A 21,723-nucleotide genomic window follows, 5' to 3' on the forward strand; every position below is an offset into this window, starting at 1 on the left:
TATTTATGTCTCCTTTTTTCATTCTTGATTAGGCTAGCCAGAAGTTTGTCTATTTTACTAGCTCTTCCAATGAAACAACTTTTGTGGTTTTTTTTTAAGATACTCTTTTATATTTATTTTCTATTGCACCAATTATTGTTATTTTCTTTCTTCCTCTTTAGGTATATTTTGCTATTATTTTTTTCTAACCTCTTTGGTGGGCATTTGGCTTATTAAATTTGTTTATAATTGTTTATGCAGATGGAACATGCCAAGTGTATCTTACTTCAACTTGCTTAATTTTAGGAGTCAGACTTATCGATATATAGCTTTCATATAGTAAAATTCATCCTGAGTTGTGACAAATATAAACTCTTATGGTACCACTACCACAAACAAGATACAGAACATTTTTATCACCCCCCTCCACATCCCGTATAATCCCCTTTGCAGTCAATGCCCTCCTCCCACCCGGCCCCGGCAACCATTGATCTGATTTCTTTCCTTATATTTTGCCTTTTCTGAAATGCCATAAAATGCAAATTTACAGTATTGTCATTTTGTGTTTGAGTTCTTTCATTTATAATGTGATTTGTGAGATCCATCCACATCATTGCACGTACTAATGGTTCATTCCTTTACATTGCTGAGTAGTTTTCCATTGTTTGTCTATGTCACAGAAGTTTATTATTTCATCAGTTGATGGACATTTGAATTGCTCACATTTTTAGCTGTGATGAGTAAAGTTGATTTCCAGGTGAACACATGTTTCCTTTCTTTAGAGTAAATGCTCAGAAGTGAAAGTGCTGGGCTGCATGGTAAGTGTATGCTTAACTTTGTAAGTAGCTGCCGAATTCTTTCCAAAATGGCTGTACCATTTAGCATTCCCACCAGCGATGAATGAGAGAGTTCCACGTGCTCCGCATCTTCACCAGTGTTTGCTGTGGTCGTTCTTTGTAACGTTAGCCATTCTAGTGGGTGTGTAGTGGACATTTCATGTAGTTTTAATTCCATTTCCTGTTATGGACTGAATTGTGTACCCCACCACAATTTATATGTTGAAACTTTAACTTCCAGTATCTCCAAATGTGACTGTATTTGGCGATAGGACCTTTAAAGAGGTGATTAAGTTAGAATGACACGGTTTGAGTGGGGGCCCTAATCCAATCTGACTTAGTATCCTTATAAAAATAGGGAATTAGGGCACATAAAGAGACACCAGGGATGTGAACACACAAAGGAAAGGCCGTGTGAGCACACAGTGAGAGGGTGGCCATCTGCAAGTCAAGGAAAGAAACTCAGGAGAAACTAACCCTGCTAGCATCTTGATCTTGGACTTTCAGACTCCAGAACTGTGAAACATAAATTTCTGTTGTTCAAGCCACCCAGTCTTTTTTATTAGTTATGGCAGCCGAGAGCACTGATACACTTCCCTAATGAGTAATGATACTGTGCACGTTTTTGTGCTTGTTTGCCATTCACATATACTTTTTGGTGTAGCATCTGTTCAAATATTTTGCCCATCTAAAAAAAATTGAGGTGTTGGTTTTCTTATTATGGAGTTATAAGTATGCTTAATATATACTGGAAAGTTCCTGCATCAGATATGTGTTTTGAAAATGTTTTCTCCCAGTCTGTGGCCTGATATTTTAGTTTTAAAAAACATTGTCCTTCAAAAACAGATTTTATTTTGAGGAAGTTTAATTTATCATTTTTTTTCATTTATTGTCTGATTTTTAAGTCCTATTTAAAATATTTTGGCCTAATCCAAGGACACAGATATTTCTCTCCTACATTTCTTTTTAGTTTTTGATTTTGTATTTTGGTTTATGCTCCTTCTCAGTTATTATTATTCTTTTTTTTGTATATAGTGTAGGATAAAATCATGGTGTAATTTTAAAATAAGGTATGTAATTATTCCAGCATGATTTGTTGAGCAAACTCTCTTTTCCCTGTCAAATTGCTTGGCATTTGTTGAAAATCAGTTGATCATAAATGTGTCAGGAATTTCTCAATTCTATTCTATTATGCTCCTTATGTCTGTCCTTATGCCAATACCAGACTGTCTTGATAACTGTAGTTTTATAGTGTGTATTTAGATCAGGCATGATATTCCTCCAACTTTCATCTTCTTCTTTTTTTCCCCTCAAATTTGTTTTGGTTATTGTAAGATTTTTTTAGTTTTTCAATATAAATTTTAAGTCAGCTTTTAATTTTTGCACAAAGGCCTATAAAGTTTCTTGTTTTGTAATCTATATTATTTTTTAAATTTTTATTAAATTCATAGAGTGACATTGTTTAGTGAAATTACATAGGTTTCAAGTATACATTTCTATAATATGTCATCTATATATTACATTGTGTGTTCACCACCCAGAGTCAGTTCTCCTTCCATCACCATATATTTGACCCCATTTACCCTCTTTTACCACTTCCTCCCTGCTTACCCTCTGGTAACCACTAAACTGTTGTCTGTGTCTATGAGTTTTCGTTTGTTTGTCTTATTTGTTTGCTGTTTTCAGTTTTATATTCCACATATGAGTGAAGCCATATGGTTCTCGACTTTTTCTGTCTGATTTATTTCGCTTAGCATGATAATCTCAAGATCCATCCATGTTGTCACAAATGGCATTATTTCATCTTTTCTTATGGCAGAATAGTAGTCCATTGTGTATATATACCACATCTTCTTTATCCAATCATCTATCAAAGGACACTTTGGTTATTTCCATGTCTTGCCCACCATGAATAATGCTGCAGTAAACATAGGGGTACATATATATTTACAGATAAATGTTTCAAGTTTTTGGGTGGATACCCAGAAGAGGGATTGCTGGGTCACATGGTAATTCTATTCTTTTGAGAAGGTATTTTGAATAGTATGGAGGTGTTTTGAGGAACCTCCATACTATTTTTCATAGTGGCTGTACCAACTTACATTCCTGCTGTCCATGTATAGGGGTTCCTTTTTCTCCACAGCCTCTCAACACTTGTTATTATTTGTCTTGTTGATGATAGCAATTCTAACAGGTGTGAGTTGATATCTCATTGTGGTTTTTATTTGCATTTCTCTAACAGCTGGTGAAAATGAGCATTTTTTACATACCTGTTGGCCGTTTGTATGTCTCCTTGGGAGAAGTATCTGTTCAGGTCCTCTGCCCTGTTTTTTTAATTGGATTTTTGCTTTTTTGTTGTTGAGTTGCACGAGTTCTTTATATATTTTGGATAATAGCCCCTTATCAGAGGTGTTGTTTGCAAATATCTTCAAACATTCAGTTGGTTGCCTCTGCTTTTTTGATGGTTTCTTTCACTGCGCAGAAGATTTTTAGTTTGCTATAGTCCCACTCATTTATTTTTGCTTTTACTTCCCTTGCCTTTGAGGTCAAATTCATAAAATCCTCTCTGAACCCAAGGTCCATAAGTTTAATACGTATGCTTTTTTCTGTGTAATTTATTGTTCCAGGTCTTATGTTTAGATCTTTGATCTACTTTGAGTTAACTTTGGTATATGGTGACAGATAGCAGTCTAGTTTCATTCTTTTGCATGTGGCTTTCCAATTCTCCCAGCATCATTTATTGAAGAGGCTTTCTTTTCTTCATTGTATGTTTTTGGCTCTTTTGCCAAAAATTATTTGTCCATATACAAGGTGTGATCAAACAATATGGTGAATGTTTAAATAAAACCTATTATTATAGTAAAAGACATGTTGCCATTAATCTTCCTCAAAATACTCCCCCTTGTTTTGAATACGCTTATCCTATTGTTCTTGCCACTTTCTGAAGTCCTTTTTCATGAGTGTCTTTAGTTGCGCTGTCGTGGCTGCCAGTTCACGATGTCCTGAACTGATTCAAAACGTTTACATTTCATGGTCACTTTGGTAAAAAGCCAGAAGTCACATGGTGACAGATCTGATGAATAAGGTGGATGAGGACACACTGTAATGTTTTTATTTGACAGAAATTGACATACCAGAAGTGATGTGTGACATGGAGCTTTTCTATTGTGATAAAAAATACAGTGAATGCTTCTACCGAGTGCCATCCAAGGGAAAGGCAGGGATCTTCAATATGGGAAGCAGTGCATTGAACCTTAGTAACAGTGTGTCACAAGTTTCTTTCTTTTTTTTCTTTTTTTTTTTTCCACTGGTAACTAAATTTGATACTTTTAATGCATTGCTTTGAACACTTACTGAACATTGAAAATTTCAATTGTGAAACATATAGTAGCCAGTTATTACAAAGTCGAAACTGTTTCAGTCTGCACTGTGAAAAATCACAAAATAGTGTTGAATTTACATTATATACAGCAATGGGACACCAGACAGAAACCCAAATAAGAACGCAACCTCAGAACTGAGGCAGAGGATAGGCTAGGAGCCAACTGCAATAGGATACTACCAAAATAATGCTGTGGGATGCAGTACCCAGTGTATTTCTGTATTTCAACTTTTGATTCTCTGAATTATTTTCACAGGTTTTCTTTTCCAGACACAATTTTTAAATATACATTTTCTCCCTTTGATTCATTTAAGTAGTGAGCACACAGTGTGAAGGTTGTGTAGATTCAGCAGCAAACCAGCTTCCTGCCCTCATGTAGATTACATCCTAAAGGACACCAATTTTAACATCTAACATTAGTTTTGTAAATGTCTGAACAAATTATTATTTCTAAGGCCTGTCTCTTGAGTGGTAACTGTAACTGTCAAGGTTCTGATTGAAGCTCTTCGTGCATCACTTGTGTGGTTTCGGGATCACTGGGATATGCTGAGCTAGAGCTGAAACATTCACTTGAATAAAAGAAATTGTTTTCCTTCCTGTAAGACTGGATGAAATTTATCACCAAAATGGTTTCTGTGATGAATTTTAAGATATGAACTTGACCTGAAGTGCTTACCACATATCTCACACTTGTAAGGTTTCTCCCTTGTGTGAACTCTCTGATGAGATTGCAGATGTGCCAACTGACTGAAGACCTTACCACACAAATCACATTTGTACGGCTTTTCTCCAGTGTGGACTCTCTGATGAAGTTTAAGATGTGAGGCCTTACTTAAGCACTTCCCACACTCCCAACATGTGTACGGTTTCTCTCCCGTGTGGATACTCTGGTGCACGTCACAATCCAAATTTGTCTTGAAGCCCTTCCCACACACTTCACATTTGTATGGCGTTTCTTCACTGTGGACTTTTTGATGAGCTTTCAGGTATGACTTCTGACCAAATCTCTTCTCACATTCTTCACATTTGAATGGTTTTTCTCCACTGTGGACTCGCTGATGGGCCAAAAGATGTGAAGCCCATCTGAAGCTCTTCCCACATTCCTTACAATTATAGGGTTTCTCTTCTATGTGAATCCTCTGATGACAATAAAGATCTGCCTTAGAAAAGAAGCTCTTTCCACACTCCTCACATTTGTATGGTTTCTGTCCCAGATGGACGTTCTTATGGATGTGAAGATATGAGCTCCAACCAAAACACTTCCCACACTCCTCACATTTGTATGGTTTCTCTCCCGTGTGGACCACGCAATGACTATTAAGTCCTGATCTACGACGAAAGTTCTTCCCACAAATATCACATCTGAACGGTTTCTCCCCAGTGTGGACTCTCTGATGGTTCTGAAGATGGCAAGCATGAATGAAGGCCCTCCCACACTCCTCACACTTATAAGGTTTCTCTCCTAAGTGTAATTTGCAATGGTCACTAAGTGTTGCTCTACGACTGAAGCCTTTCCCACATTCCTCACACTTGAATGGTTTCTCTACAGTGTGGACTTTATGATGAGTTTGCAGACGTGAGCTCTGACTGAATTCCTTACCACACTTATCACACTTATAACATTTTTCTCCGAAGTGAACTCTCTGATGAATACGGAGTGCTGACCTATGGAAGAAGCTTTTTCCACACTCAAAACATGTATGAGACTTCTCTCCTGAGTTTAACTGTTGATGAAGATCAAAGATGGACACACCACTGAAGACTTTTTTACACTCATTTCCTTGGTAAGATTTCTGGCCTGTGTGAGTTAAAGACAGTCCTGTCCCAACAGGGCTGGAAGAATCCCTTTGTTTGGGGAACTGAGAGCTCTTTATCATGGAGGCTTGACATCTGATTAAGTCTCTTGCAATTTGTTGCCAGATCTGCCAGTAGGAAAGTTCTTCATGTGGTTCTGATTCTGGAATGGTCCCCATCTCTTGTTGGATCTTGCCTCCTGAATTCCCTTTTATTTGGGTTGCCACCTTTATCATCCAAAACTTTTCTCCCCTTACTAAATGGACCGTGCCTTGTTTGAATGGTTGATGCCCCACTGACAGCAGGTTCCTGAAGTTCTCCATCATCACATCTTGGTACAGCTTCCTCTGGGCGGAGTCCAGCAGCCCCAGCTCCTCTTCGGTGAAGACCACAGCCACGTCCTTGAACGTCACCACTTCCTGGAACTGAGCTGCGCCCTCTATAACTAAGACTGAAAGGACAACAACTTGAAGCTGAACGACATCCTCCACAACTAAGATTGAAAGGACAACAACTTGACTTGGAAAAAAGTTCTGGAAGTACACACTGTTCCCCAATGAAGTCCTGGAATGTGGTCATTTTTTCTTCTCACTTCTGCAGGTGTACAGATTCCTGAATATGGAGAGTCCTGCTAGGCAGAATTGTGCCTTGTTAGTGTCATAAGTGACTCCATTCTGGGCCTGTAGTCTCGTTTTTAACATCTCTGTCTCTGAGAAATTGGATATTCTGCCCTTCCCATCCTCTCCTCCTTTCCAGTGAAAAATGGTTCTGGGAGTTAAGTCTGACTTCCACAGCAAGGTGAAAAATGGCAGCAACCTCTAGTTTCTTTCTTTTTAATTAAAGTTTGCTGGAGTAACAATGGTTCGTAAAGTTATATAGATTTCAAGGATACAATTCTGTTATACATCATCTATATATCACATTGTGTGTTCATCACCGAGAGTTAGTTCTCCTTCCATCACCATATATTTTACCCTGTTTACCCTCATCTACCACCCTCTTCCCCCCTTACCCTCTGATAACCACTAAACTATTGTCTCTGACTATGGATCTTTGTTTCTTTGTTTGCTTGTCTTGTTCTTTTGTTCTCCAACACTTATTATTATTTGTTTTGTTGATGATAGCCATTTTAACTTGTGTGAGGTGATATCTCATTGTGGTTTTTATTTGCATTTCTCTGATGATTAGTGATGTAGGGCATCTTTTCATATGTCTATTAGCCATCTGTATGTCCTCTTTGGAGAAATGTCTATTCAGGTCTTCTGCCCATTTTTTAATTGGATTTTGTTGTTGTTGTTGTTGTTGTTGTTGAGTTGTATGAGTTCCTTGTATATTTTGGATATTAACTCCTTATCGGAGGCATTGTTTGCAAAAAATCCCCCATTCTGTTGGTTGCCTCTTTATTTTGTCAATGGTTTCTTTTGCTATGCAGAAGCTTTTTAGTTTGATATAGTCCCATTCATTTATTTTAGGGTTTACTTCCCTTGCTTTTGAGGTCAAATTCATGAAATCCTCTTTGAACCCAAAGTCCGTAAGTTTAGTAGCTATGTTTTCTTCTATGCGGTTTATTGTTTCAGGTTTTATGTTTAGGTCTTGGAATGATTTTGAGTTAATTTTGGTACATGGTGACAGATAGCAGTCTAGTTTCATTCTTTTGCACGTGGCTTTCCAATTCTCCCAGCACCACTTATTGAAGAGGCTTTCTTTTTTCCATTGTATGTTTTTGGCTCCTTTGTCAAAAATTATCTTTCCATATTCATGTGGGCTTTTTTCTGGATTTTCAATTCTATTCCACTGGTCTATGTGTCTGTTTTTCTGCCAATACCATGTTGTTTTGATTATTATTGCTTTGTAGTATAAATTGAAGTCAGGGAGTGTGATACCTCCAGCTTTGTTCTTTTCTTATAGGATTGCTTTGGCTATTCTGGGTCTCTATAGAGGCTCTTAATGGGTTTGCCTTGAATTGAAATCAATTTGGGAATAATGTTGAGTCTTCCAATCCATACATGGTATATTTGTCCGTAGTTTGTCTGTAGTGCTCCCTGTCCTTGCCTCGCTCCTCCTCTCCCTGGATGAGGTCACAGCACCACCTCCCAGACTCAGTGCTGGTGATGCAGAGGGTCAGGGAGAGGAAAAACCCAACACAGTGATAGCATTAGCTCATCATGAGCAAAAGCCTGAACCGGAGAGGTTTCAAAAGATTCTGTAGAGAAGGAGTGCAGTGGGTTGTTGATTCAATTGATTTCTTTTACTTGGTTTGGGACAAGAGGAAATCCTATTTTGGGACTGATTTTAAGTGAGTTTATTATGAAGAGAAAGGTTTTGTGGTGTTGCATATTTTCTGAGATTTGCAATAAAATCCAGCATCTGCAGGAATAAATAATAGACAAAAAAAGCACTTGTACAAAGGATGACTGTGAGAAGAAGGTATCTTAATGGGAAGCTTCTTGATCAAAGGCAAAATCTCCCTCAAACCTCCAGTCAGGCCTTTTCCTTCACACTGCTGCATCTAATTATTTCCCAGCTTGTGTCTCAGAGACACACTGAGCTCATCTGCAGACTCTTTTTCCTGTCGCATGCATGTCTGCCACCACTCTTCCAGGTGGGCGAGCTCCTATTTCTTCCAGGCTCCACTCAAGCACTCCTCCTCTGGGTTGAGCTGGGCCCCAGCAGGTAGGAAGAAGTGGCCCTCCTCTCTCTTCCTGGACCTGCTGTAATCAGCACTCTGTTGGAACAGGCTGTTCACACATCTGTCTCTCTCCTTGGAGGAAGGATTGTTCTCCATCATCTAAGGGGTTCTGATGCTTCCACAGTGCTGGGCATAAGTCGGGTCTGCTGGATGGAAATAAGACATTAAAGGGCCAAAAATGTTGGCAACTTTGGTTGACTAGATTCCCAGATATTGAATACTTCCTTGCAGCAACCAAGTGTTCCCCCAGACCTTTCAGGTGCAGGATGGATGAACAGTGGCCTGAAGACTTTGCTGTTTTCAGGGACAACTAGCTCCATGGAGGCCAGGTGCAAGGTGGAGCTGCCAGAGAGCTCATGCAGTGGAGCTCAGGATATAACACATATTCAGCCAGGAGGATCATCCCTTTCCCAGGGCCTCTAATATGTTCCCAAACCCTCTCATTGCTGGTCTATCTGAACTTGGCACCAGCCCTGTGGTTATCAACAGCCTCATTCATAGTAAAGAAACTTGGAATTGAAGTCACACAGCTACAAATTAGTTCACTGGGATGAAACTCAGGTCTCCAGCCTCCTTGTCCAGTGCTCTTTCTAGTAGCAAGCATAGGCTACAGACAGGGCAACATGGCAGAGTGAACAAACACACACTCCACAGTCAGCAAATCTAGATGCAGCCCCAGCCTGGTCACTTAGCTGAGTGATTGTGGGTGAGTGACTTCATCTCTCTACGTTTCAGTTTTCCTGTATGCAGGAGGGAAATGACAATGTCAGTCTCATAAGCTCATATGGATGTCACTTGAAATTTTGGCCTCAGCATAGGCACACAGTAGCAGCTCAGTACCATCTGTACTGTTTTGTCTCCTCTGGCTGGTATGTTTAAGAAGGGACATTGCCCATGGATGTAGAACTACAAAGGGATGCCAGAACGGTGGGTGGTGGGGAGCCATGCTTTCTTGTGTGCAGCTTCAGATAGGAGGCAGAGGGCTGACACATGCTGATGTGCTTTGTGTCCTTCCAATGCACAGAGCCCAGATCTGGTTGCAGGGGACAGGTTTTGGTTCAGAAGGACCCAGAGGGCTGTAGAGTTGGGCTTTGGTAGTGAGTGTTATCCTGGGTGTGCTGAAGAAGAGGGTTTGTTAAAGCATGTCTCCCTCACTTGCAGGATGGCTGAACCAAGCAAATAGCTCTCAGAGCCTTCCCAGATGAAGCATTCATATTTATGCCTGTGGTAAACTGAATAATGGCTCCCAAAGATGTCCACATCCTATACCCGAACCTGTGACTATGTTATAATACATGGTGTGGGGACAAAGCCCCACAGAGCAATTTCCAGGCTCTCGGCCTCAAGTGGAAAGGTGCTGGCTAGGGTAGTAGATGACCATCAGCTGTGGCTAGTTGGCCGTCAGCTGTAACCATTGAGCCATTGGCCACTAATATAACTGCCGCAGCTACATTGGGGAGTGGAGTCGAGGGGAGTCGAGGAGAGTTGGTCGGTTGGCAGAAAAGAGGACAGCAGGTCACACATCGTGTAAATCCAGCCTCCAATGAGACTATAGTGGTATGACTCCCCTATCTATGGCTCCGTGGGTGTTCCTTTTTGTCCTAGCCACATCATGCGTTCTTATGTGGGGAGTGGGAGCAGAGACCCCCCCCAGGCCGCCCCACATGACACATGGCAAGAGGGAATTAAGGTTGCAACTAGACTTAAGGTTGCTAATCAGCTGAGCTCAAGATAGGGAGGTGGGGGACAGAGCCCCATACAGCAGTTTCCAGGCGCTCGGCCTCGTGTGGGGAGGTGCTGGCTCGGGTGGTGAATGACCATCGACTGTGATTGATTGGCAGTCAGCTGTAACCGGTTAGCCAATTGGCTACTGATGTAACTGCGGGGCTGCCTTGATTAGTTGATTGGTTGGCAGGCATAGAAGTGAATGGCGGACTGCAGATCATGTGGCTACTACTGTGTGTCTCTCCCGGCCGCCAGCAAGAATATAGTGGTATGACTCCCCTATCTATGGCTCTGTGGATGTTCCTTTTTGGCCTCACCATATCCTGCGTTCTTATGTGGGGAGAGGGACCAGAGACCCCACGTGACACCCTGCATGACAGGAGGGTACCCTGCATTGTCTGATAGATCTAAAGCAATCACAAGGGTACTTCCAAGTGGCAGAGAAAATCAAAAGCTATGATCAGAGTGAGGAAGAATCATCCCTCCATTGCTGACTGTGAAAAAAGAGAAGGCGCCCTGAGACAAGGAATGTGAGCAGCCTCTAAAAGCTGGAAGGGGCAAGAAACAGATTTTCTCCTAGAGCCTTCAGAAAGGAATGCAGTCTTACTGACACCTTGATTTTAGCCCAGTGAGACTCATTTTGGACTTCTGGTCTTCAAAACTGTTAGGTGACAGATTTATGTTATTTTCAGTCATTAAGTTTAAGGTAATTTATTACAGATGCAATAGGAAAATAATACAATTTAATTTCCTATTTAGTTAGAATTTTGGCGTTAGTGGGCAAGTAGCAACTCCTTCAAAACCTACAGCTATGATAGGCATTTCCAGATGCTGGGTAAGTACAGATCAGTGATGGTAATTTGACCAGAAATGAGGCCCTGGCCCACTCAGAAAGATTTGAGTAAGACAGCCTTGTCCTGGTGGGTGTTCCATGTGCTTTATCACTAAGCTTTACAAATGATTTGGTGCATAATAAACGAATTTACTGATAAATAGAGGTGCTATTCTCCTTGTCCTTGTACAGTGTCCTTATGTAGTAGTTGTCCTGTCTTCCTGGTCACCTGAGCCAGGTGCTCCAGGTGTGTCCCTTGAGTGTGTTGTGTGTGCCCTCCTGTTGTAGTTAAGCCTTGGTTGCTGTTTGTACATCAATGGGAGGGATTGGCTCTCAGGATGAATGTTTATGAGGACTGGCTATGACTACAGTGGAGGAGCTAACCACAGGGGCTGACCATACGGAGCAGGGTTCGTTTTAGTGGGGCTCTACTGCCTGCCGAGTCTGCCCTTTAGTTGTATCATTTGTGGAGGTGGTTGGGTAGTGCTCTGGAGTGATATGAAACTGGCTACTAAATGTTTCAGTTCTGGGGCTTCTTGGGAGGGGCTCTTGTGTAGATCAATTTCAACCGCTGCCTATACCCTGCCCAGAGCCATTGGTATAAGCTACAAATTGATCTGCAGATGGTTGCTACTTGTGCTGGGCTCAGAGGTGCCTGGGAGAGACAAGCTGTGAACTGAGTTCAGCTGCCATTAGCACTGGGCTTGGGGCAGCTTAGCAAGAGGTACATGGCATGCTGAGCCCAGATGCTGCTTGTTTCTGGTTTGTGACCCTTTGAATGATTTTAGGAAAGTCTGCAGCATGAGCCAAGACAGGCCACTTGCATGGAAAAGCCACTGGAAGTAGCTTGGGTGGGTCCAAAATTTGGGTGGGGAGGGGTCTCAGGGAATCACTATGGCAAGGCAAACTCTGTTAGCCAAGTTAATGGAGACTCAGATATGTTGGCCACCTGCATCTGCACGCTGGGTAGGGGGAGGGCTCAACAATGGAACAATGGTTTCTGCCAACACTGCTGTCTGGGAAAGAGCTGCTCTTCCAGCCCTCTTCCTGAAGCTAGACCATTCAATTTCTCCCCATATGTCTTTGGCACCTTTTGAGCTGCTGCTCCAGCAGTGAAGCTCAGAGCATCAGCTAGTAAGTCCATTTGTGGTCTCTTTAACAGGAGCACCTGGGTGTCCAACAGCCTCTGTCTCAGCCACAATTTCTGCTGGTTTTTACAGCCAGAAGTTATGGGGACTTCTCTCCCCAGCACTGAAACCCTGCTCTGGGAAGGCTGATGCGGGGCTTGGACCCTTCAATCCTCAAGGGGGACCTCTGCAGCTGAGATATCCTTCCTGATTTTAACTGCCACACTTGGGTGTGTGACCAGCTTGTTCCGTGTTTCTGCCCCTCCTACCAATCTCCATGTGGCTTCTTCTGCATATCCTTAGTTATAAAACTTCTGCTCAGCTAGACTTCAGGTGATTCTCAAAGATGGGTGTTCTGCAGTTTAGTTGTAATTTTGATGTGGTTGTGGGAGGAGGTAAGCACAGCATTTACCTATTCTACTATCTTGGATGTAAAATTACTAAGAGGAAACATTAGGAGTAAGGTGGGATGGTGGTTAAATAGATCAAATAAGAGTCTTGTTGAAGGAGGGCCACCATGATCTGACATCACCTGGGGGATGATGGAGGATGAAGAATGCAATTAGTATCAAGGGTGATCAGATATTGAGGGTAGGGGGTTCTGGTGCAACTGATTTAGTAAAATTCTTGGTAAAACTGGAAAATGCAGAAAGGAACACAAAAATAGGCTCCATTGGTAAATTCAGGGGAACCTGAGTAAAATTTGTTCAAGGATAAGATCTTTATCACAGGCAAAGCTGCTCCCCATGTCTAGCTGAGTGGGCAGATCACCTGCAAAACCAGTCCTGAACTGAGAGACCCCTTCAGCAGGCTGAGAAGAGAGGCTGTGGATGGAGAAGAACTTCCCTGAGATCTCAGGTCCATGTCCGCCAGGAGGAAGACTGGGCTTCTGGATCCCAGACAAGTGCTCCCCACTGAACCACAGACAGCCTGGGCAGAATGCCCCAGCTGTTTGCAGTGCCAATGATCTCTCCTCTACTGTCCTGGTGAATAAATGCTGTGATATCATCCCACACAGTCCACTACTGAACAGGTTCCAAATGTCCAAATCGTGACAGGAAGCTTGAAGCTACTCCATGCTTGCCATGAGACAAGCTATGTGGAAAGTGCTGGGGAGCCTATGTGAAGTATTGGCTTTTTACTCCAGTATCTGGTTGTCCAAGACATTCTGAGGAGAGAGAAAAGCTCTCTCTCTCTCTCTCTCCCTCCCCTGTTTTATGGGGTTTACCAAGGAAACCTTTTTTCTGAGTCCCTGTTAGACTTGAAAACTCCCTGGTGAATGGAATGGAATAGAGCATGGAGTCAGAAGAAACAGGTATTCTCTTCCTGCTTGAGCCACTGCCACAGGAGTTGGTCCTGGGCTAGCAATCACTCTTCTGTGTCCCTCTCTCCTATATATGGGGCTAGTAGATCCTGCCCTATCTCATGCAGAACCTTGTGCGTCATGTGTCACTTTGGGAAAATGCTAAATGCTGGATAAAGAAGGACTTAGTAAGAGGGAGGGGAAGAAATGTGGGGGGATTAGGACATTTTAGGGGCGAGACACAGCTTGTGAAAAACCTTCCATTCACATAAGGCCCTTTGAGTGCCTGGTGTGCATTACATAGGCCGATGCCTTTAATTCTTACCACCTTCCTGTGTGCTAGAGCATATTATCTCTGTTTTCTAAGTGAGGATCAGAGAGAGGCAGAGGTTTTCCCCAGGACACACAGTGAGTGAATTGCAAAGCTGAGAATTCAAACCAGGCTTGTCTGAGCCCCAGATTCATGCTCATGACGTCTCCATTCCATGCTGTCCAGGTGAGCTCTATTTTAAGTGAGAGTCCTCTCTAGGGTAGCTTTCCTGCACCTGTTTGAGGTGTGAGCTACCGAGGCTGTGCAGTGGGAAGCTCAGTTCCTCCTATACTTTTTAAGCTTCACTTGGGGGCAGATGCTGTACTTGGTGCCACTGAGACCAGCAGGCCATGATCCCTGTCTGAGGAGCTTGCAACCTGCTGAGGGGAGGGGAGACCAATTAGAAAATTGCTGCAAGCAGGGACAGCATGGGCTTTCAGAGCACAGAGCAGAGCAGTTGATCCACAAAGGGCCTGTTGGATAAGACCTGAGTGTTGCAGAACGAGAGGGAAAGGGCATGGGAGGGAAAGTAGTGAGGAAGGTAAAGACCTCTGAGAGAGAAACAGCTTGCTCTGGGAGAGGGTCACACAGGTTTTCAAGGGTCCTTTGGGCCCCACACCCTAGGTTGCAAAGGCACAGTGGGGCTGCAAGGGTAGTTGGAGGCTGGACCACTGAGCTTCAGATGCCATATGCACAACACCAGGACTTTCTAGAGTGGACAGAGAATAAACATCCCATGGATATTTTCAAAATGACAAATTTATAGGTTGCTTCCAAGACCTGCTGAATCAGAATGTCTGGAGCGGGCATCCGAGTGCCCAGGGAAGGCATTGGATAGTAGTGGATGCATCTGTGTTAAGTGGGGATCACAGGAGATTTGGCATCAGGAGGATCCTTCTGGACAAGTGTGAGCCTAACCTAGGGAATCATGTGGTTGCAGGTGGAGAGAATAATCAGAGCCCAGCCCCCAGTCTACTTGACCATGAACTGGGGAGCTTATGTGAAACTGGTGAGAGGGGGATGTTCCAAAGAAAAATCTGTAAATGGGCCATCAGAGGAGTCACGTTTGCGGTACAATTTCATCTGTGCTACTTCATAGTCTTTGAGTGAATGTACATAACCTCCTAAATTTCAGTGCCCTCAATTGTAAAATAGGGATATGAATGTAAATTTAATGAGGAAAATGTGCTTCAAGGTGTAGCATGGTGCCTGGCATTCAGGAGCTGTTCAACTGATGGTGTTTCATGGTACATTGATTAAAGAATTGATTGGGTGCTGTGTGGGCCTTTATCCCATTATTTCATCTTGGAGGCATGCGTGAATGCACTGGAAGCTTTTCATGCTGGAACAGAGATGACAAATACAAGATACATACACTACGAACACGCCACCTCACCTCTCAGATATTGTTAACTGCTTAACGCTCTTTCCTACTGAGCCCAAGACCATACAAAAACCTTCTCACCACAGCATCATAGAAAGCGACTCTCAGTGAATCAAAAAGAACCTGCGGCCTGGAACCTGGGACATATGCCATCCCAGTACTAGACTTCTCCCTGTCTCATTCCCAGACCTAACATTATCCGTTTATGCTATCTCTGTGTCACAGGGGGACTGATAACGTATGAACTACATGTCCCAGACTGACTGCTCAGCTGCTTTCCAGTTCAGTTCTGCCAGTGGGAGGCACTGGCAGAAGACAGGAAGGCAGCGAAAGAGAGAAAACATCTTTTTTTTCCTCCCTATGTCTGCTGGTGCCTCTGGCAGCTGCAACAGGCTCTCTGGTTCCCCCACTCCTGCCCCCAGGCTGACCAGACAGCGCACCAGCAGCCTTGGCAGTGTATCACTCATGGGCTCTGGCTCATGTCCATGAGAGTAAGGGCACCTCATTTACTGCTAAGTGGCGGGGATGAGCCTCCATGGCACAGTGGCCATGGCTCCAGGCTACACCATTTACTCTCATGATTCTGCAGCTCTACAGTCATTAGCAACTTCTCATGGTTAATAGTGTCAAAATAAATAAATAAACGGAACCACTTTAAATGGAATCGGAACTGCCATGCCAGAGAAACTGCTTGGCGTATTTTATATCTCAAACCTTTGGAATGTTAAAACAGAAAAAAATAACCTTTGAACTGGGCATTATTTTCTAAAGAACTGTTTGTGAAGATAAAAAGAAAGCAGGTATTATGACTATAGGATTGATGATTATTGAACTGAAAATTAGAAACATTTAGAATTAACATCACTATGTTATATTATCTTCATCAGTAGCAATGCCTTCCTTTTACTGATGTAAATTGTCCCCCTTCCCTTTCTCATAAACCCCTTGCCTTTGTCTCCTAACTGGAACACTATTTGGGCTTCTTCCTGAATCACTACTTCTCTAATAGCTATTCTTATTGATCCTAATAAATGCTTATTGCCTCCCACTTTGAAAAGCCTTTTATTTTAAGGTTAACATATTGGTGACAATGAAGGGACCTAAAGTGACCACACCCTCACGGCCGAGCATCCCCTGACACCAGCTAGGATACCTATAGACCCTATTTTTTGCCCACTGCTTCCATGGACTGCTGTTTCATTGATTTTAAAGCTCTCTTAGGTTCATAGACCACACACCCCCCTCCACCCCCTTGTTTGGTAGAAGTTATTTGAGATTGGGAGGTGTTTTTTTTTTTTCCCCTTAAAGGAGAGCATTTCCCTTCAAGGGAGGGGTTTTCATTTCCCTCAAGGGGGATGATTACCCCAGGTGCCTGCTTATAGCAGGATTCCACAAGAACGATGGGAGGCTATTTCACTTGCACTCATAAAATACATCTTTAATGATGAACATAAGTTTCTAAAAAACAAAATAATTTCTAAATGAATCATAAAAGAAATTTTGGCCATATGAGCAGGTGCTTTACAATTTCTTACTGTTTGCCCTACATAAAACCTGACATTTCAAATAATTTAATAACAGCGTTCAGAAATTTGGCAAAATTAGAAATCTAATAACGTTTTTAAAAAGTCCTATCAGTAACTACCAAGTTTTTCCTATTGATAATGAGAGATGTAAACACAGCCCACAGCTGCCTAAGATTAAACAAACTGCAGGGGGGAAAATGGAAAAAGAAAACTTAAAATCATAAAAAGCTAGTGGCTAAAAGTTTCTTTTCCCTTCCACCAATCTCCTTAAAAATTGTACATCAAAAACAAATAAACAACAGCTATCTGCAGGAATAAACTTCTTATTCCAAATACACACACACACACACACACACACACACACATATTTATCCGTATCTGTCTCATCACTAAAATTTAAAAATGAAAGTATCAGGTCATCAGGTCTCTGATTGTGTCTGTCCAGATGTGTGTCTATATGTCTACCTCCAGAGGAAATTAATAAAATTGGTTTATAAAAAGAGCTCTATTTAAGCACTTATATAAATTAAGAAACATAACAAAAACTAACTCAAATGCTTTTCAGTATCACGTCATCTGGGAAAATATTTAACATTATAACTGATTTAAGTTTGGGTTAATTAAAACTGACACGTCTTTAAATTTATTACCATTTAATACAGTATTTTATTTTACCTAGGTTTAATACACACACACACACACACACACACACTGCAGAGGTCTCTCCTGAGGAGGTAGGGGTCCCAGCCCCACACTATGCTCCACAGCTTGGGGCACCTGTGCCAGGAAGAGGAGTCCCCACAACACATGGCTGTGAAACCAGTGAGGATTATGTTGGAGAGAGACAAAGGGCTGTGGGAGACAGAGACAAGCTGCTCTTAAAGGGCCAGTGCACAAAATCACTCATTTTAAGCTTCAATGCAGGGACAGCAACTCAAAAAGCACCAGGGACATATGGGGAGAAAGTAAGTTTACTCACTTCAGGGTGAGGGCTAGAGGGGCAGAGACAACTCTCTCAGGGAGAGCAGGGCTGGTGGGCACCATTGCTCCTTTGTGGAGCTCTCCTCCCATCCAGCTTGACCTGCACAGACTGGCACAAAATTGTGATCTCCACTAACCTCGTTTACACCATTTGCTCCAACCTGGTGATTTCCTGAGGCCCTGCCCTACTTCCTGGCCTGAGCCTTTTCCAGGGACTCCTCCACAAAAGTGGTCTGCATCAGGTCATGCTATGGACTTTCCCCAAAATCTGCAAACCCCACACAAGCAGAGGCCAGTCTCAGCATACATTTTAGCTCTTGCTGAGCAGCCTCAAGCTCAGTACAAGCAGCAACCAGCCTCAACTTGAATTGTAACTCCCATCAGGTGGTTCCAAGCCTGGTATAAGCAGCAGCTAGTCTTGGCCTATAATTCAGCTCCAACTAAGCTCCTACAAGCCTGGTATAAGTGCCTTCTGGCCTCAGCTTGCATTGTAGTGTCTACCAAAGGGTCCCAAACCCAGCACAAGAAGTAGGTGGCCTCTGCACATATGATAGACTCTCCCAAGAACCTCTACACTGACCACAAGTGGCAGGTGACATTGGCCTGCAGCAGAGTCCCACTCAATCAGCTCCACAACTAACAAATCCAAAGGGTGGCCTTGGCTGTCAGCAGATCCTGCTAAAATGACTTTTGCTCCATGGGTCAGCCCCTGCACAATAGGTTGTCCACTGTAGTCATGGCTGACACTCACAGCCAGTCAACGAGAGGGTCAATGAACCCACTGACATGACAGAAGCAATCAAGGCCCAATGACAATACAGAGGCACACATAATCCACACAGGCGACACCCCTGGAGCACCTGGATTATATGACCAGGTAGACAGCACCACCAAGCACCACAGGACACTTACTACGTAAGCCCACTCTTTCAAGACCAAGAGAGGTAGCAGATCTACCTAACTCATAGGAATAAATGTAGAAGAGTCAGCCAAAATAAGGAAACAAAGAAACATATCCCAAATGAAAGAACAGAACCAAACATCAGAAAAAAAAAGAAAAAGAAAAAACAGAGACAAGCAATCTATCAGATAAAGAATTAAAAACATTGGTTATAAGGATGCTTAATGAATTTGGGAGAAGAATAGATTTATTCAATGAAAACTTGAGCAAAGAGATAAAAAAATGAAAAAAGAACCAATAAAAAATGAGTACAATACTGAAATAAATAATATGATAGAGGGAATCAATAGCAGATTAAATGAAGCAGAGAATCAAATCAGCATTCTGGAAGACAAGGTAATAGAAAATACCTAATCAGAACAACAAAAAGAAAAATATATATAGTTGAAGGGACTTTTGGGACAAAAATCAAGCATACTAACATTTGCATCAGAGGGGTCAAGGAAGAAGAAAGAGCAAAAGAGATCGAAACCTATTTGAAGAAATAATGACTGAAAGTTTCCCTAACCTAGAAAAAGAAAAATACAAGACCAGAAAGCAGAGAGTTCCAGTGAAGATGAACCCAAAGAGACTCACACCACATCATAACGTAATCAAAATGCCAAAAGTTAAAGACAAAGAGAAAATCTTAAAAGTAGCAAGATAAAAGCACTTAGTTATATACAATTAGCTGGTATATACTAACAGCTGGTTTTTCAGTGAGGCATTGAAGGCCAGAAGGGAATGGCATGTAATATTCAAAGTGATGGAAGGCAAATATCTACAAGCAAGATTAACTACCCAAGGCTATCATTTAGAATCAAAGGAGAGATAAAGAGTTTCCCAGACAAGAACAAGCTAAAAGAATTCATCACCACTAAACCAAATTTACAAGAAATGTTACAGGGACGTCTTTAAATAGAAGAGATCAGAGTAAAAGAAAAGATCCACCTAGGAAAGAAAAAAATCTCAAGTGCACTTTTCAAGTGCACATGGAACATTTCCCAAGATAGACCACATTTTAGACCACAAAACAAGACTCAATAAATTTAAGAAGATTGAAATCAGGACCTAAAAGAATTTCCAGTCAAGATGGCAGAGTAGGTAAATGTGGTGTTTGCTTCTTGTCATGACCACATCAAAATTACAACTAAACTACAAAACAACTGTCATAGAGAATCACCTGAGATTTAGTTGAACCAAAGTCCTACAACTAAGGACATACAGAAGAAGCCACCTCAAGACTTGTAGAAGGGGCAGACGTGGAACGGGATGGCTCCACACCTGAGTGTGACCATTAAAAATTGGGAAGGATATCTTGGCTGTAGAGATACCCCCAGAGGAGCGAAGGATCCCAACCCAGAGTTCTGGTGCTACAGAAGAGAAATCCCCATAACTTCTGGCTGTGAAAACAATCATAAACTGTGACTGAGTGAGAAGGAGGGCTGCTGGAATCCCAGGCAAATTTCTTAAAGGGCCTGCACACAGACTTACTTGCTGACAGACTCAGTTGCTCTGAGCTCCAGCACTAGAACAGCAGTTTGAAATGAACCTGGGACATACAAGGAGAAACTGAGTTGTATGGCTACAGTACAAAGGTTGGAGGGGCAGTTTTCTCCCAGACAGAAGTGCTGGTAGAATCAATTGTTTCTTTGTTGATCCTTATCCCCTCCTGGCATGCAGAAAATAGTGGCCATAATATCTGAGAATCCCTTAACCTGACTAACATCACATGTCTGCCCCTCCTTGATGATTCCCTGACACCCTGCCTCACCCAACTTGTGAGCACACCCAAGCCACTTTCAGTGGCTTTTCCACACAAACGGTCTGTCTTGGCTCATGCTTCTGACTTTCCTAAAATAGCTCAAAGGTTCACAAAACTCAAACAAGAAGCATATGGCTTTGGCATGTCCCATAATTCATGCTGAGCGGCCCCATGTCTGGCAATAGCAGCAGTCAGTTTTGGGTCACAGCTTGGCCTATCCAGGCACCTTGAAGCCCAGTGTGGCTGGCAGTTATGTGCAGATTGCTTTGTGGCCCATGCCAGAAGACCCTGGGCATGACACAGGCTGCAGCTGAATTAAACCTGCAGCAGGGCACTTCCCAGGAGGCCCCAGGCTGGTACACCCATTGACAAGCTTCAGACTGAGTTGGAACATCATCCAGCTCCCTCTAAGGACAACACAACCATGGGGCAGATTGGGCAAGCACCAGAGCCCTGCTAAAGTGAATCCTGTTCCATAGAATCAGCCCCTGCACAACAGCCTCTCCATGGTAGTCACAGTCAGTCCTCACAACCAATCAACCCAAGGGTTAATCCCTCCCACTGATGTGCAAACAACAACCAAAACTCAACTACAACAGGAGGGCACACACACACACACAAGGGACACACCTGGACACCCTCCTCAGGTGACTTCCACTGGGCACCACAGGACAACAACTACAAAAGACCACTCTACTAAAACCTGGAGACATAGCACTTCTACCTAATGCATAGAAACAAGTACAGGGAGGCAGCCAAATAAGGAAAATAAGAAAAATGTCCCAAATAAAATAACGAACAAAGTTCCAGAAAAAGAACTAATGGAGACAAGCAATCTACCAGACACAGAGTTCCAAACAATGCTCAATGATCTCAAGGAGAATTTCAACAAAGAGATAGGAAACATAAACATGGAGATAGAAAACAAAAAAGAACCAGTCAGAAATAAAGAATACAATAACTGAAATGAAAAATACAGAAGACAATAGAAACAATAGATTGGATAAAGCAGAGATTCAAATGAGCAATTTGGAAGATAAAGTAGCAGAAAACAAACAAACAATCAGAACAGCAAAAAGAAAAAAAAATCCAAAAAAATGAAGATAGTTTAAGGGACCTCTGGGACAACATCAAGTGTACTAATATTCAC

The 21,723-nt window shown here is 42.3% G+C and overlaps 1 protein-coding gene across 1 annotated transcript in view; it reads right to left on the reverse strand.

The window, feature by feature from the left end:
* Positions 1 to 4,763: 4,763 nt before the first annotated feature.
* Positions 4,764 to 21,723, reverse strand: part of LOC117020066 (zinc finger protein-like) — a 49,895-nt gene continuing 32,935 nt past the window's right edge. Inside the window, exon 3 of the mRNA XM_033102263.1 lies at positions 4,764 to 6,430. Coding sequence (XP_032958154.1) covers positions 4,764 to 6,430 — 1,667 coding nt within the window. The remainder of the gene's footprint in view (positions 6,431 to 21,723) is intronic.

This window comes from Rhinolophus ferrumequinum, unplaced genomic scaffold, assembly GCF_004115265.2.
Source record: "Rhinolophus ferrumequinum isolate MPI-CBG mRhiFer1 unplaced genomic scaffold, mRhiFer1_v1.p scaffold_84_arrow_ctg1, whole genome shotgun sequence".
NCBI classification, from domain to species: domain Eukaryota; kingdom Metazoa; phylum Chordata; class Mammalia; order Chiroptera; family Rhinolophidae; genus Rhinolophus; species Rhinolophus ferrumequinum.